This window comes from Pithys albifrons, chromosome 11 (assembly GCF_047495875.1).
Source record: "Pithys albifrons albifrons isolate INPA30051 chromosome 11, PitAlb_v1, whole genome shotgun sequence".
Lineage (NCBI taxonomy): Eukaryota > Metazoa > Chordata > Aves > Passeriformes > Thamnophilidae > Pithys > Pithys albifrons.
Window position 1 is genome coordinate 26796872 of NC_092468.1, and position 13174 is coordinate 26810045.

General features: G+C 41.3%; 2 protein-coding genes across 3 annotated transcripts; both read left to right on the top strand.

Moving 5' to 3' along the window:
* Window positions 1–1207: 1207 nt before the first annotated feature.
* TM4SF1 (transmembrane 4 L six family member 1) lies at window positions 1208–6385 on the top strand. Of its 2 annotated transcripts, XM_071566339.1 has the most exons (6): window positions 1208–1520; window positions 2732–2821; window positions 2909–3057; window positions 4531–4711; window positions 5649–5704; window positions 6298–6385. In XM_071566339.1, exons 1-5 carry the CDS (start codon window positions 1344–1346, stop codon window positions 5661–5663), a joined length of 612 nt encoding a protein of 203 aa, XP_071422440.1. In that variant the 5' UTR covers window positions 1208–1343; the 3' UTR covers window positions 5664–5704; window positions 6298–6385. The 2 variants fall into 2 exon arrangements, with proteins under 2 accessions (XP_071422440.1, XP_071422439.1); XM_071566338.1 differs by lacking the exon at window positions 6298–6385 and having other exon boundaries at window positions 1210–1520; window positions 5649–6162.
* A 544-nt stretch (window positions 6386–6929) lies between these two features.
* On the top strand, window positions 6930–12721 carry TM4SF18 (transmembrane 4 L six family member 18). The gene is made up of 5 exons (XM_071566342.1): window positions 6930–9310; window positions 10879–10968; window positions 11620–11762; window positions 11859–12039; window positions 12416–12721. Exons 1-5 carry the CDS (start codon window positions 9134–9136, stop codon window positions 12428–12430), a joined length of 606 nt encoding a protein of 201 aa, XP_071422443.1. The 5' UTR covers window positions 6930–9133; the 3' UTR covers window positions 12431–12721.
* Window positions 12722–13174: the final 453 nt, after the last annotated feature.

The window sequence follows — 13174 nt, forward strand, 5'->3', positions numbered from 1 at the left end:
CAAGGTCAGCAGCCACAATACCCGGAGAAGTTACATCACCAGCATCACAGGAGCACAGCTGCACCAGACTGCTCTGCTTCCCCACCCCAGTCTTTTCTTTTTGTGCACTCTCTCTCAGCTTAAGTGTTGCTCACATCTCTTGCGTCTGGACTGGATTGCGTTTACTGTGTTATTTAGCTGCTAAACACACCCTACTGCCCCCCCAAAAAAGAAACTTGAATGAGTGTTTTTGAAAAAGTCTCACTACAGTCTTCTGGTATCCTGTACATTCCCAAATTCAGTTTGTCTCCTGTTTTTGCAATGAGAAGCACATTGTACTCTGCCGATGGCAGAACAGCAGCACCTCCCAGATCTAGTCTGGGCCTGTGCATTTCAGTTACCTCCTGTCGTGTGATGGCAGTGGGCATGACAGCTTGTGCCTCTGTGTCGAGCTATGTGTATGTAAAGAAGAATGTTTTGGGCTATTTTGGCAAAATTTGCAAAATACTGTGCAAATTAATCTAACTCGTACATGCAGTTTTGGAAGCTGCTGGTACAGTAATACAGGATGTTTCTCTCCTGGCACTTTTTTGTGTGTGTTTCTATACATGACATTTCCGTGCAAGGACTGTCTTTTATAATCTTGCTTTTTTGAAGCAGTATTTTTCACCAGTGGTTCAGATGTTACCAAGCCCCTTACAAATGGCAATTGATTTAAATTCAGCTTGTCTTATAATGGCAAGAACAAGGACACTCCGTAGAAGTCTACCTGTTCCTTTTGTTTTCCAGCCTCCTAGTGAGGTTTGCTGTTATTCCATCAACAGGACAGCAAAGTGAGAGGTTGCTTTACGTACTCCTCATTGCTGTAGAGTTTATTCTGTTTATACCCAAAACTCTGACTCAGTATTGTTGAAGTCAGCTGCGTCAGGCTGTTCTGAATCAGTCTATAAACCTAAAATTCAAAGCTGCTTCTAACAAAGAAAACAAAACCTTTTTTATTCAGTTCCCGACAGAACTTATGTTGTGGTTTCAACCTGTTGTTCACGTCTAACCATGTTCACCAGTGATCATTCCAAGCATCATATATTAGAGTGAAATTACCTAGTATTCAATATTTCCTGGATTGCATTTGTTTCGTCAACAAGTATTGCATTTAAGAAGGGCGGTGGCGTTCTGCCATCCCTGCTCAGTCACTCTGCAATTTGGAATAGTGGTTAGCAAGGGTTGTAAGCGTCATTCAGGTAGCTGAGGTAACCCCTGGTATTTAAGGAGGTGAGAATAAATGCTGATCTTCTTTTAGGTGTGGACAGGTGTGAGATAGGTTGGGTTGCACTAGTTGAAGAAGAATTTGTGAAGCTGAGAACATGTGTTTTGGAAGCTGTGCTAGGTGTGTTGGTTATAAGTTGCTCATCCTTGCCCTGCTCTGCATCGTGTCCAACATTTTACTTTATTTTCCCAATGGTGAAACAAGATTTGCTTCAGAACATCACCTCGGCAAGTATGTGGAGTGCCTGCATGGCATTCTAGGTGGAGGCTTTCTGGTAAGTAATGGCCTAGTGGCTTCTTTGAAGTTTATTTTGGAGCTACTTGGTATCGCTGTTCCTTTACCGGTTATGTTAATGTATTCATCAAGTATCTCATCAGCAGGAATCTCTGGAGTTGTAAAAAAAAAAGGAAGCTATATTATCCCATAGTCATTATTAGTTAGTATTGGTTATCTTAGCTGCAACATTATGTCACTTTAAAGCTAAAATAATCATAGGGTCTAGGTCACAGAATCCAAATGCAAAACTGAAGCCAAGCTCCTCAGTGGGTCACAGTTTACCCAGGGGCCTCTGCATGTTTATTTTAAGTACTTGGTATTTTCCCTACTCTGTGGTAAAAGGCCTTCAATGCCAGGTCCTGACAGTACTGGGTACCTTACAATCTTTGTGATACGCCTGTAAATTTCCTATAAAATCACAGCAATACAAAAAGAAACCCTAAATAAAGGAAAGAGATCCTATTCTAACTCAACTAATCATGCTTGTAATAAGTATTATTTTATTTCTCACAAGTGGACTCTATTAATCGCTGTTAGTGCTGGTAGGAAGATCCACTTTTTAATCAGCTCTGCTCCTCCTTGATTTTATGCTAAAAGCTCTGGAGTATGGATGACTTACATTTCTTACAAAAAGCTTCTGCTCTGTTACTTTACATTTCTGCCCCTGGAAACTGGTTGTGAAAACTTGAAGAAAGCCAGATGTCTGTAATGAGGTGTTTGCCTGAATATTCCTCGACTTTCTACTCAAGTCAGACTGGTGTGTCACACAGGCAGTGATGACTGCTTCTTAAATGAGTAGTGTATTGGCAGTAGCTGGTTTTTTAACCAATAACTGAGACATTTATCTTGTAGTCTTATTTGGCAGAAAGTGAACGCCTTATTTTGCAAAGCATTTTATTGTCAGGATATAGCCATTAATGTGAACAAAGCCTTGTAAAGCTGAAATACTTTAAATGGAGCAATGCCTCACCTGGCTTTTTCTGCATTTAAGTGCTGTGTGTACACAAAGTGGTAATAGAAGTATGCCTGTCCTGGAGTTGGGATGTCAGTAGCAAGATACCTACTGTGTTAAATAGGAGTAAAGCTGAATCACCTGTACAGGCTGATCACCAAGAAGCAACACTAATAAATGCTTTGTGAGGACTGTATTTTATCTGCCCTCTCTGTGCAACCAGGATGAACAGTGTACTGTGTTTGCTTCATGCCCAGGTGCTTATTCCAGCTGCAGTGTTCATTGGGCTGCACAATGATGACTGCTGTGGGTGCTCTGGCCATGAGGGCTGTGGGAAGAGTTGTGTGGTAAGTGAGCCGGTATACCCCAGTCCCAGGTAATCCCAAACACAAGGTGGTGGCTGTGCTCAAAGTTCATGTTTGTCTCCTGTGCAGATGTTGTCTTCGGTTCTGGCAGCCTTTGTTGGGATCCTTGGCTCTGGCTATTGTATAGTCATTTCAGCACTGGGCTTGTCTCAAGGACCATATTGTTTTACCCACCTACAGAGAAACTGGATCTACCCTTTCACTGATTCCTCTGGGGGGTAAGTTGTCTGTCCATGAGAATGTTATATCTTATCCTATGTACACATGGGCTTTATTCCAGTACCTTTCAGCAATAGCCACTAACCATATACCAAGATCCATTCATAACTTTATGCTTCTCTCTCACTAAGAACTAAAACTGGCATCAGTTACTCACAGTGCTATACTGTGAAACCAAAGCAATAGAAATCCTCTATCCTACAGAAAGGGATCTAAACATATCTATATATAGAGAGAGACAGAGAGAGTTAAATCTGTATATCACATACTGTTCATGTCCATGAACATCTCTAACAAAGTATAAAGTTTTAGGACTTAGAGGGATTTTCAAACCATGAATGGTGGTTGTTAGGAAATTTGTCATAGGATTTGTGTAAGAGTCTGTTTAGTCAGGCTTGCTTCTGAAGTTGCTTTGTGTTAGCATGAAGTGGCATAATGCCCTCATTAGTGACAATGGCATAGAACCTCATAAATGAAACTAGACAAGGTTTGTAAGAACCTTTGCACACTGCAGGGTGGGGAGGGCCAGAAACTCCTAATTATCCCTAATTAAGAGTTCTTCAGAAAAAAAATCTACTTATGCTGTTGCCCATTAATGTCCCCAAATTCTGATATGGTTGGTATCATGGCATGCATTTACAGTGTCTGTATGGTTGGCAGCCTCAAGGCTGTATCTAGTAACAGCTTATGGCTGATGCCAGAAGAGAGGCAGTTTGAGCACTAAAAAGCCACGTAAAGCTTTTTGCAGTGGAGTTTGAATTTTACATTTCAGTTGCATCTCTCCCAAAGTCATTCCTCCTCCTCCATCCTCCCAACCATGACTGAGTATAGAACTCGGTTAATTCTTGCTGAAGGCTCATCAGTGCTGGTGTTCTGGACATGTGAGTGAGCAGCAACCACTGAAATACTACAGCACTCCTCCATATTTGTTGTGTTTGACTCCTTCAAGTAGGCATGTGAGGGCCCAAAGACAGCAGCACAAGAGAGGAAGTGACCCATTTGCCTCAGATCTGTAATTGCTGTCTTTAGAAAAAAAGGCCCAGTCCTGCAAAGCTCTGTTGTTCTTCAGAGAAATAGCTTTGCTCTTTCAGCTTTCTTGAGCTTGTGCCTCTCTTTAATCAGTAATAGAAGATTCTTCCTTTATATCTTAGATTTTTTTTAAAAGAAACTAAGACTTAGCAAAAATGTGTGGTTAATGTTTTGACATGTTCCTAAACCAAACTCTGCACTGGGGCAGCCTCTCCTTGAGTATTGTGGCAGTTTGGGGCACTGCAACGTAAGAAAAATATGAAGCCATTAGAGAGTGTTCAAAGGAGGACAGGGGAGATGGTGAAGGGCCTTGAGGGGAAGCGTGTGAGGACACTGAGGGCACCTGGTGTGTTCAGCTGGAGAAGAGGAGACTGAGGGGAGACACAAGGGCACACTGTGACACTCTGACACAATGTTAATATGCTTTTAATTGCTGTGTGCAGGTACTTGTTTGAGTATAACAAGTGGTCAGAATGTCAAGAACCTCAAAACATTGTGCAGTGGAATGTCACCCTCTTTTCCATCCTCCTTGTCTTGGGAGGAATAGAGTTCATTCTGTGCTTCGTACAGATAATCAACGGCATTCTTGGAGGACTCTGTGGGTTGTGCTGCAGTCACGAGGAGGTAAGTCATTTGTAGTTATAACCCTGCTTCTCAGATGAACATGAAACAAGTGTTATTACTGATGCTACTGGGGAGTCTGACTCAGCAGTTACCTTTTAGATATTCATAAGAAACAAATTCCCTGTACAACTGTTTTTATAGCCCTGTTGTGTTTAGTATTTTCATGCAGTGTTTGCCATGTGCTTTCAGCTGATTCCTCAGCTGTCACAGTGACGTTTGTATGAAAGCTGGGAGGCTTTTGTCTGCCCAGTGGCACATGTGATCATCAGTACTATATAGGTAATATAACTGAGATATAGATCTCCTGGTGGTTCTGGTCCTGGCCTAAACCATGGTTGCACAGTGTGGTGCTTGTTCAAACTATAGTGCATTAGCCTTGGACTTTGCCCACAGCAGCTTATAAACTCCTGAGAAGATGCTGCATGTAATGAAAACTGCAGCATCCTGGCCTTGCTTAATAAAAGTAAGATAAGGAAATAAATGAAATTACACAGCTAACAAAATCTGCAGACAGATTTGAGGGGGTTTTGAAGGTGGATTTTTTTTTTTTTTGAGTGAGGAAGGGGAATCTCCTCGAAATTCCTTTAAAGCCTTGTTAAATGGTTTGGGCATATTGTTAAAATCAGTATCATAGTGGTAGTGCTGGAATTGCCACGGCTTAAGGCATGAACCAGATATAATTTATATCACACATTAAGAATTACATCACACATAAGAATGTGTTTCACATTTTTAATTGACAACAGTTGAGTGTTGAGGAGGATTTTTCAAAGCTCTTACTATTTTCTTCTTCCTGTCTTCCATGGTCTAACTGCAGTCTAAGAGCCAGCTACGGTTGTCTAAATGTGGTCAAGTTAATTTTTTCATTTATAGTTGGACACAATACTAGCATTCTTCCCATTTATATGTTAATGTTTGTTTCTTTTTTCCCCTGCAGGCATATGTTTGCTAGAAACCTGACAATGCATTGATGTCCGTGCATGTGTGTGTAACGTAAGGAGTATTCTGTGGATACTTTTTAAAATATTCCATGCATACTGAAATACACATTGTTGTCAAACTGTGCTGTTGCCATCAATTTGACTGACTTGGGGCCAGCCTTTGTTGTTGGAGTCATATGCAGGTTTTCCACTAACCTGTCTGTAACTAAAGGCAAAGTGTATCTGGAATTTCTTTGTTTCATTTCATCTTAGTATGGGCAATGGCCTGAACATGTCACCAAAGAGGCTTTATTTTTTTTCCCCTTTCTACTGACACAACAGCTCTGTACTTTATCCTACTTTGCCAATAATTTTGCTCTTTCATTCTGATTGTGGAATGAATACAACCCAAATGTAGTCTGGCCTGGATATAAATGAATACTGGGTTTGGGGTAGATACATGCACTTCACTTTTTCAGATTTTTCTGAACTTCCCCTGTATTTGACAAATAAAGATTTGTATTAAAAATACCCAGCAGGTGTCAGTAATTCCTTCCCTGCCCATGCTGAAATGCTGCTTGCCTGGTCTTGGAGTAACAGACAGTGGTGGCATGAGAACATGGATATAATGCAGTCAGGTTATAACCTGCTTTTCCTCTCCAACAGGCTCTGCCAGAGTGGGAACTGCTTCACTGCTTGGTTTGGATCATTTAGCTGAATCAACAAGGGTTCAACAACAGCTCTCTGTCAGATACACCTGCACATGTGGAATCCCAGTCCTGGCTGGCAGCTCCCAAGGGGTCTCTGTGCAGACAGGCCCAGCTGTGAGTCCCCGTTGCCCTCCCAAGGGGCATCAGCTCCTGGCTGCTCCATTACACGCCTGACACAAAACTAAATGTGGGCCTCAGCCCTGGTTTTTACCTCACTCCATAGACCCTCGGGCCTCACAGTGTTCAGGAAATACAGTCCAAATGCAGGTCAGCAAAAAACAGGTGAATCTGAAATGCCTGATTTCACCAGTAAGCATTATTGTAAGATCCTGTGCAAGAACCTCTGAGGTACAGCTTATAGCATATTAGAGGGAATGTTTTATCAGAAGTAAATGGGAACAATGTGCTGCCAGCAGCATTGCTGGCAAGGTCAGCGTGCTGCTGGCAATGGCAATTTTCAAGTGAAAACTGAAATGTGATGTGCCATTTATTTCATAGAAATGAGGCTCAGTTTTGGAGTTTAGCTGTTAATGTTGTCTTTGAAAACAGGGGAGTTGTTTTTTATTTATGGGAGAAAAAGAAGTTCCCGTGGGTGTCAGTGCATCCTTAGGCTATTTGTAAGTAGGAGGATGGTCTTTGAAGATAGCCAGAAACTCGAGGGGTATCTCAGGCTGTCCACACTGTCACCTCTGCCCTGTACAAATGCATAGCTGGAAAAGAGAAATTAACTGTGAAAAAAAAATTGTACACATACCTCCACAGCAGCAAAAGAACTCACAGATGGGAAGACTTTGTGTTTAGAATCTCAGGATACATGATTTTTGCAATAGCGTTTATTCATACATAAATACACAGAAGTAGTTGAAAGTCTTTAATGCCATTTGTTTGTTGTACATGAAGAAGTGCTGTTTGAAAAATTATCTATAAGTTGAAATTGGGTGCGGAAGGAGAGAAGGGGAAAAGAGAATCCTCAAGGGAGTTGGGTATAATTGCCATGCAACTCAGAGATTTTTGCCTTTATGCTTGCATAATGGTTATTTGTCTTTCTGGTATGCACAATTAATTCAAGAACAGAAACAGTTTTAGAAATTACAGTAGATGGAATTAAAACTTCAACTCAGATCCATGTAGCACTAATGCACAGCACTACTACTCACTATTTATGTTGTCATGTAAAAAAAGGCCAGTTGGATTCCTTTGTTGGCTTGTCCATAATACAGTGTTTTGGGAGGTTTGTTCAAGTACATGGTGTCAGAGTGGTTGGTTTAGTTGTACTCATTGCTGTTGTCAGAGAAGTCACTCATCCAGAGTAAATATGACTTTTTAGTATGAGTAAGGCACACTTGTTGATGACAGGAATTGTGTCTCTGCCTGTGAGCCTGAAAAGGCAGGTTTGCTACTAATTCTGATTAGAGGCAGACCTGAACAAAAGTGTCCATAGTGATTAGAGAGTAAAAGAGGAAACAGGAAGATCAAAATGAAACCTCCTAGAAAAAGAGGAGAGTCACAGCAGAGAATGGGTAGAAAAACAGTGTAATTGTGTGAATACCACCATGCAGATTTCCATGTATGATTTCATTAAAAGTATGGAATTAGTTACAACATGCAATCCAAACAGCTTTTATGAGATGATGTGAGAAGCCTCATGCATGCAGAACCTGAAACAGCTCATGAGGAAACAGAAGGAAAATATGTTGTGACATCATTGCTTCTAAAATCAGCATTCCTGCATTTGTTAGAGCCCCATTTTTTTCTGTTCTCTGACTACAACTTTCCTGTTGAGCAAAGCTTGAGCTCATTCTACTTTTTTGATGACTCACAGGGGCATAGACTGAAGGCTTGGTTCGTGCTGCGAGTCTCCAAACCACTCCAGGTCTGGGTTCCTGGGATGGATGTTTAGTTGCTCGGGGTAAGGGAATGATGGCACGTGACAGTGGAGAAGCTGTCTGGCTTTGGCTTTGCACAGTGCTAACAGCAGGCATTTAAAAAACCCAGCCAGACCTTTTGTCCTGCACAAGAAGTCACGTGTACTTAGGTCAGGTCTGTAGCTGTGCAAGCTCAGCTGTAAGCACAGAATGAAACAATTGGAGAAATAGCAGGATTTAATTTGCAAAACAGTTGACCCCTATAATGCTGTGGGAAAGAGTAACTGATTAAAAGTGTGACAATAAGTCTGCCTGGCAGTTTCTAAGCAGTGTTATTTGGCTTCTGTACTCTGCAGGATGGCTGGTACTCAGCCTGGTGTGTCTGCACAGCTGCCCCGAGTCAGCAACAAGTGTTGGTTCCTCCGTAGGGCTCTGTTACTAAATCTGTAGGAGGAGGCAAAGTGTGGCCTTCTGTACAGAGACTGGATATTTATCATCTGACAACCCCCTTCCTCATTGCTGCAGTGAGGCTGAACAACCTGCCTCTGTCACAAACTGTGTCACAGTTTGTATTCTGGGGAGGAGGAGGGCATTTCTGAGCAGTCACTAGGAAATGAGGGCTTTGAAGTTCCTTCCTGAGCCTGACTCTTAGACATATTTCATTTGGAAGATCACAAAGGAGGATTTTTTAGAAGGGAAGTGGCTACTTAAAGACGTGCTTAGACAGGACAGTGAGTTTACATAGCAATATTAATCTGTTGTCCTGCTAACTGTTAAGTACTTCTGTCCCTGGAATCACCCCACTCATTGGTTCCTGTGAATATGAAATGACTGAGTCCGGCTGCGGAGGTCAAACACTTTTCATGTGTAAAATCTTGTAATCTCTTAATTAGCTCAGAGGAGCAAACCTTAAAAAGTTCTTGAGAGATGGGTTTAGAGACGTGTGGAAGCTGTTTGAGTTGCCTGCTGATACCTCTTGCACTTTGGAGTATTGTTGTGAACATCCTCCTGTACTTCCCGAATGGGAGAGCCTTGCATGCAGCCAGTTACCAGCTCCCCAACTACGTGTGGTATTTTGAAGGGATCTGTTTCTCAGGTGTGATGGTAAGTGCTCATTCTATGGATTTTTAATGAATTGCATTCTACTGCAAATAGTGATGGGTTACTCTTCAGCAATGCAATTGTGCTTTTAAAGAGCATATGGATTACCTTGGCAAAACCACTGCAGGCAAAATACTCTATCAGATCGAAAAAAGTATTAATATACTGAATGACAAGCTATGTAAACTATTTAATGTAGCTGTATGTACTGTTTACTGTAAGTGATTTTGCAGGGTGGGGTTTTTTTGCTCTCTTTTTGTTTCTGTGTAATTTACACTTGTATTATGGAAGCAGACACTATGTTGATTTAGTCTTCTAGGGAGGTTCAGTTAGAGCTCTTTTACCAAAACAAAACTAAACAAAAACTTCTCATATTGTTTTTAAGAGCTTTGTGCAGTCCCATATTTAGAAGACTGGATACAGTTCACAATGCATCAGGTCCCACTATTGTCAGGCTAAATACAGAGAATTGTCTCACTGTGATTGGCATAGTAGGATTTTCCCCATTACACTTGTAATATGTTCATCTGCAGTAATAAACTGCCACGAAGTTGCCCACTGTTCATGCTGTTCCCTGTGTTCATAAAGAGCTGTATCCTCGGTGACAGAAAGCATTTAAGTGAGCAAAGTGTGTTACACACAATCAGTGCTTAAAAAGGGCTCATCTGCTTAAGTGAAGTTTTTTTATGAAGATGTTGAATGGAAAGAGGTATTAAAATATGAGACATTCTTTTGAAATCGTTTATTCTCTGTAAAGCAGGAGGAAAACCTTATCTTTTCTAGCAGAGGAAAAAACCTGTCAGGGAGAGGATTCAAACAAACAGGTGAAAATTTGGGAAAAAGTTAACTGTAACAGTGATATTGGTATTTTGAAGTATTTTTAGCCTTAGGATTATTACCAATTTATTAAAAATGCATATATCATTTTGTTACAAACAAGTCAGCATCATGCAAGCTGTGATTCAGAAACATTCCCTTCTCACATTTCCCCTTTCAAACTGGTACCTCTCTGAGTGGCAGTTTGTGGTTCTGGAGTCCTGATCCTGTTTATCAAAATGATTCTGGGATCAAACTGAAATAGTCCCATAGTCTGAGCAAATCAGTATTGATACTTTGCAGAGAAGATGAATGAAAGTCCAGGTGAATTTATTGAATAGCTTGCACTACTTTTTTCCAGCACAACTGGTACATGCTGATCCATGTACCTGTGTCAGCAAGAAGCTGGCGAACTGCTGTGGTTGTATCAATAAAATATCCTTCCTTTCATTAGTAGTGATCCTTTTACTTGTGAACTTGGTTTTAGTGTTTCAGCTTCACTGGTGTAGCTGTGCCTAAGCTGGCAGCACTTTGTTGTTGTGCTCTTGTCATTCAGACACAAGACACAAGTGCAGTGACAGTCTAGTAAAGCCACTCCAGTGCCATGTGTACCTCAAGTAATTGTGCTCTCCCACGGGTCAGCTGTAAAATCTCAAGACAGCACAAGAGATGCAGTCCCTGCGTTCCACAGGTGAAGGAGACTCTGGCTTAAGTATCGGCGTTCATATCAGTGACTATACGATGCCCTCTTACAGATCCTTCTTTTGGCAGTAATTCTGTTAACACTGGAGTGTAGTGTGTTCTATCGGTGTTGCCAGAGTGAGAGCTGTAACAAAACCTACAGGGTGAGTCTGTGTTTTATTTCTATGCACCTCCTTAGCATTTGTTTTGAGTGCCTCCCTGCTCCAATGTTTCCAGCACATCCTTCTGCACTCTGCACTGCTCCGTTTTCACTTCCTTTCAAAGAGAAAGATTCTAAATTGGGTTCCAAGGTCACAGAAAGTGTAGCTCCTTCCTTCTGATGCATAAGCAGGATGAAAGAAAACTAGACACACACTTCCCCCAAGTGCCTGTAAAGTAAGAATGTAAAAGGCCTGAGTGTGTCAATGAAGTGCCCCAACTAAATAGCTTCATCCCTTCACCTATCTTATTTGGAAGGTATTTTTTCCAGTAGTGACTCGATATATGCTGTCTGGAGTACAGACATGTTTAATACATGGTTGTGTTCCTGTAGGATTTTGGGAAACAATTTTGCAAAAAGGCAAGTTTAAAAAAACCCACCCAAACAATACTGTAACTTAGAGTTGTGGAACCATCTTAAACTGGCTTAATCTTTATTTTGTATGCGTATGCTTTTACTATTCTTTACCTGCTATTTTTCTCTTTGAAAATCAAATGTGAAATTCAGTCCCAAGGAAGTAGCCAGGCAGACTGAATGACTGTGTTTGCTGTGGACACTGTCTCCTCAGAATAATATTTCTCTCTCTTTATTCCAGAGTTTTATTTCGATTGTGTTAACTTTGCTCGGAATTGCTTTCTCGGGATACAGTTGCATCATTTTTACCCTGGGTTTGGTTCAAGGCCCTTTCTGCAATTCATCAAGTGGATGGGATTATATCTTCAAAGACACTGCTGGGGGGTAAGAAACATTACTGTCACTCTTCTGCAAGAAATTGTTCATCAAAAAAATAGACAGATGCATTCTTCTTACTTCCCACTGGTGTTTCTCTGACAGGTACCTAACAGATTACCCTGCCTGGTCTCGGTGCACAGAACCTGCTAACATAGTGGAGTGGAATGTCATTTTACTGTCCATTCTGATGGCTCTCAGTGGACTGCAACTGATCATCTGTTTTCTCAGAGTGGCTGCTGAGCTGAAGCGGACACTCTGTGGGACCTATTCTGTTTTCGTCCAGGTAACAACACCTGAGGTTAATTTCTTCAGCATCTCCAAGTCAGTTTAACTTCATCAACTTCTCTCAGTTGAGGACCTACACTTTTGGTTTATGCATTCTCTATGCCACTGCATTTTTCTTGCTACATTTTTTCATTTTGATTAATGTGTTAATTCTTTGTGGTGTACAGGGATTGGTGGCTGCTCATTCTGACCTTTAAGGCTGGGATTGAGAAGGAAAAATAGGGGCTGGGAATTCAGCACTCATGCCGAGTCCATTTCTCCTATGTCAGTGCTTTGCTGAGCACCTTTCTTCTAGCATTCAATTTACGGATACTCTTGCCAATATGTGGCTTTCACAGCAATTATGAGATTTGCACTTCCTTTTTTATTTACAGCCTGGAATTCTCTGAAAATGGGAAGGAAGTTGTTGCTGCTTCTCCCTCACCACTGGAAAAGGCCTGTCCAACATTCATGGTGGTAGATTTGAGTGCTACAAAGAACAAATGAAACCCCTCTCTTAAATCTTTTCTCTCTCAAGCCTCTCTGTTTTGGGTGAAGTTACTTGACATCTACATTTTTCTTCACCTGTCCTGTTGTCCCTGGCAGGGACTCTTCAGTTTTTTTAACCTCCAGCTTTTTGTGACAATAGGGATATTTGAATACCATGGAACTGCTTTTTTAATAAATTGCTGTAGAACTGCTTTTATAGTCCACTCTCATTTCTTAGACCATATGAATAGTTGTTGTTCCATGAGGGCCTTGTTCAAAGCCCAGTACATCAGAAGGGGTTGGTCATGCACTTTGTGAAGCCATGATTTCCTAAATGACTGAATTTTAGTTACAAACAGACTGTGATGACCATGGAGGGCAGAGCTTACCCTGCTCCTTCCACTGTGGAAGTTCTTAACTGCAGAAAGTGATTACTGAAAACAGTCTCTCAAGTCTTCCTGCAGCAAGAAAAGCGCCCAAGCCTGACTGACAGGTTAGATACACAGCTCTGAAATCAGCTGTGCTAATTGGAACAGGTTAGTAGCTGCACAGGGTTTCTTTTCACTTTATACTCAGAGGCAAACTATTTTTTTCTATTAGTCAAGTATGGTGTGAATTGAAGGAACATATGAGGGGAACTTGTGAGCACTCTGTGCTTTCTTATT

Coding starts and splice junctions, on each gene's coding strand:
- TM4SF1 (XM_071566339.1), top strand. CDS start 1,344: ATGTGTTTTGGAAGCTGTGCTAGGTGTGTTGGTTATAAGTTGCTCATC. Junction 1,521..2,731: donor TTCTAGGTGGAGGCTTTCTG/GTAAGTAATGGC, acceptor CTTCATGCCCAG/GTGCTTATTCCAGCTGCAGT. Junction 2,822..2,908: donor GCTGTGGGAAGAGTTGTGTG/GTAAGTGAGCCG, acceptor TCTCCTGTGCAG/ATGTTGTCTTCGGTTCTGGC.
- TM4SF18 (XM_071566342.1), top strand. CDS start 9,134: ATGGGTTTAGAGACGTGTGGAAGCTGTTTGAGTTGCCTGCTGATACCT. Junction 10,969..11,619: donor GCTGTAACAAAACCTACAGG/GTGAGTCTGTGT, acceptor TCTTTATTCCAG/AGTTTTATTTCGATTGTGTT. Junction 11,763..11,858: donor TTCAAAGACACTGCTGGGGG/GTAAGAAACATT, acceptor TTTCTCTGACAG/GTACCTAACAGATTACCCTG.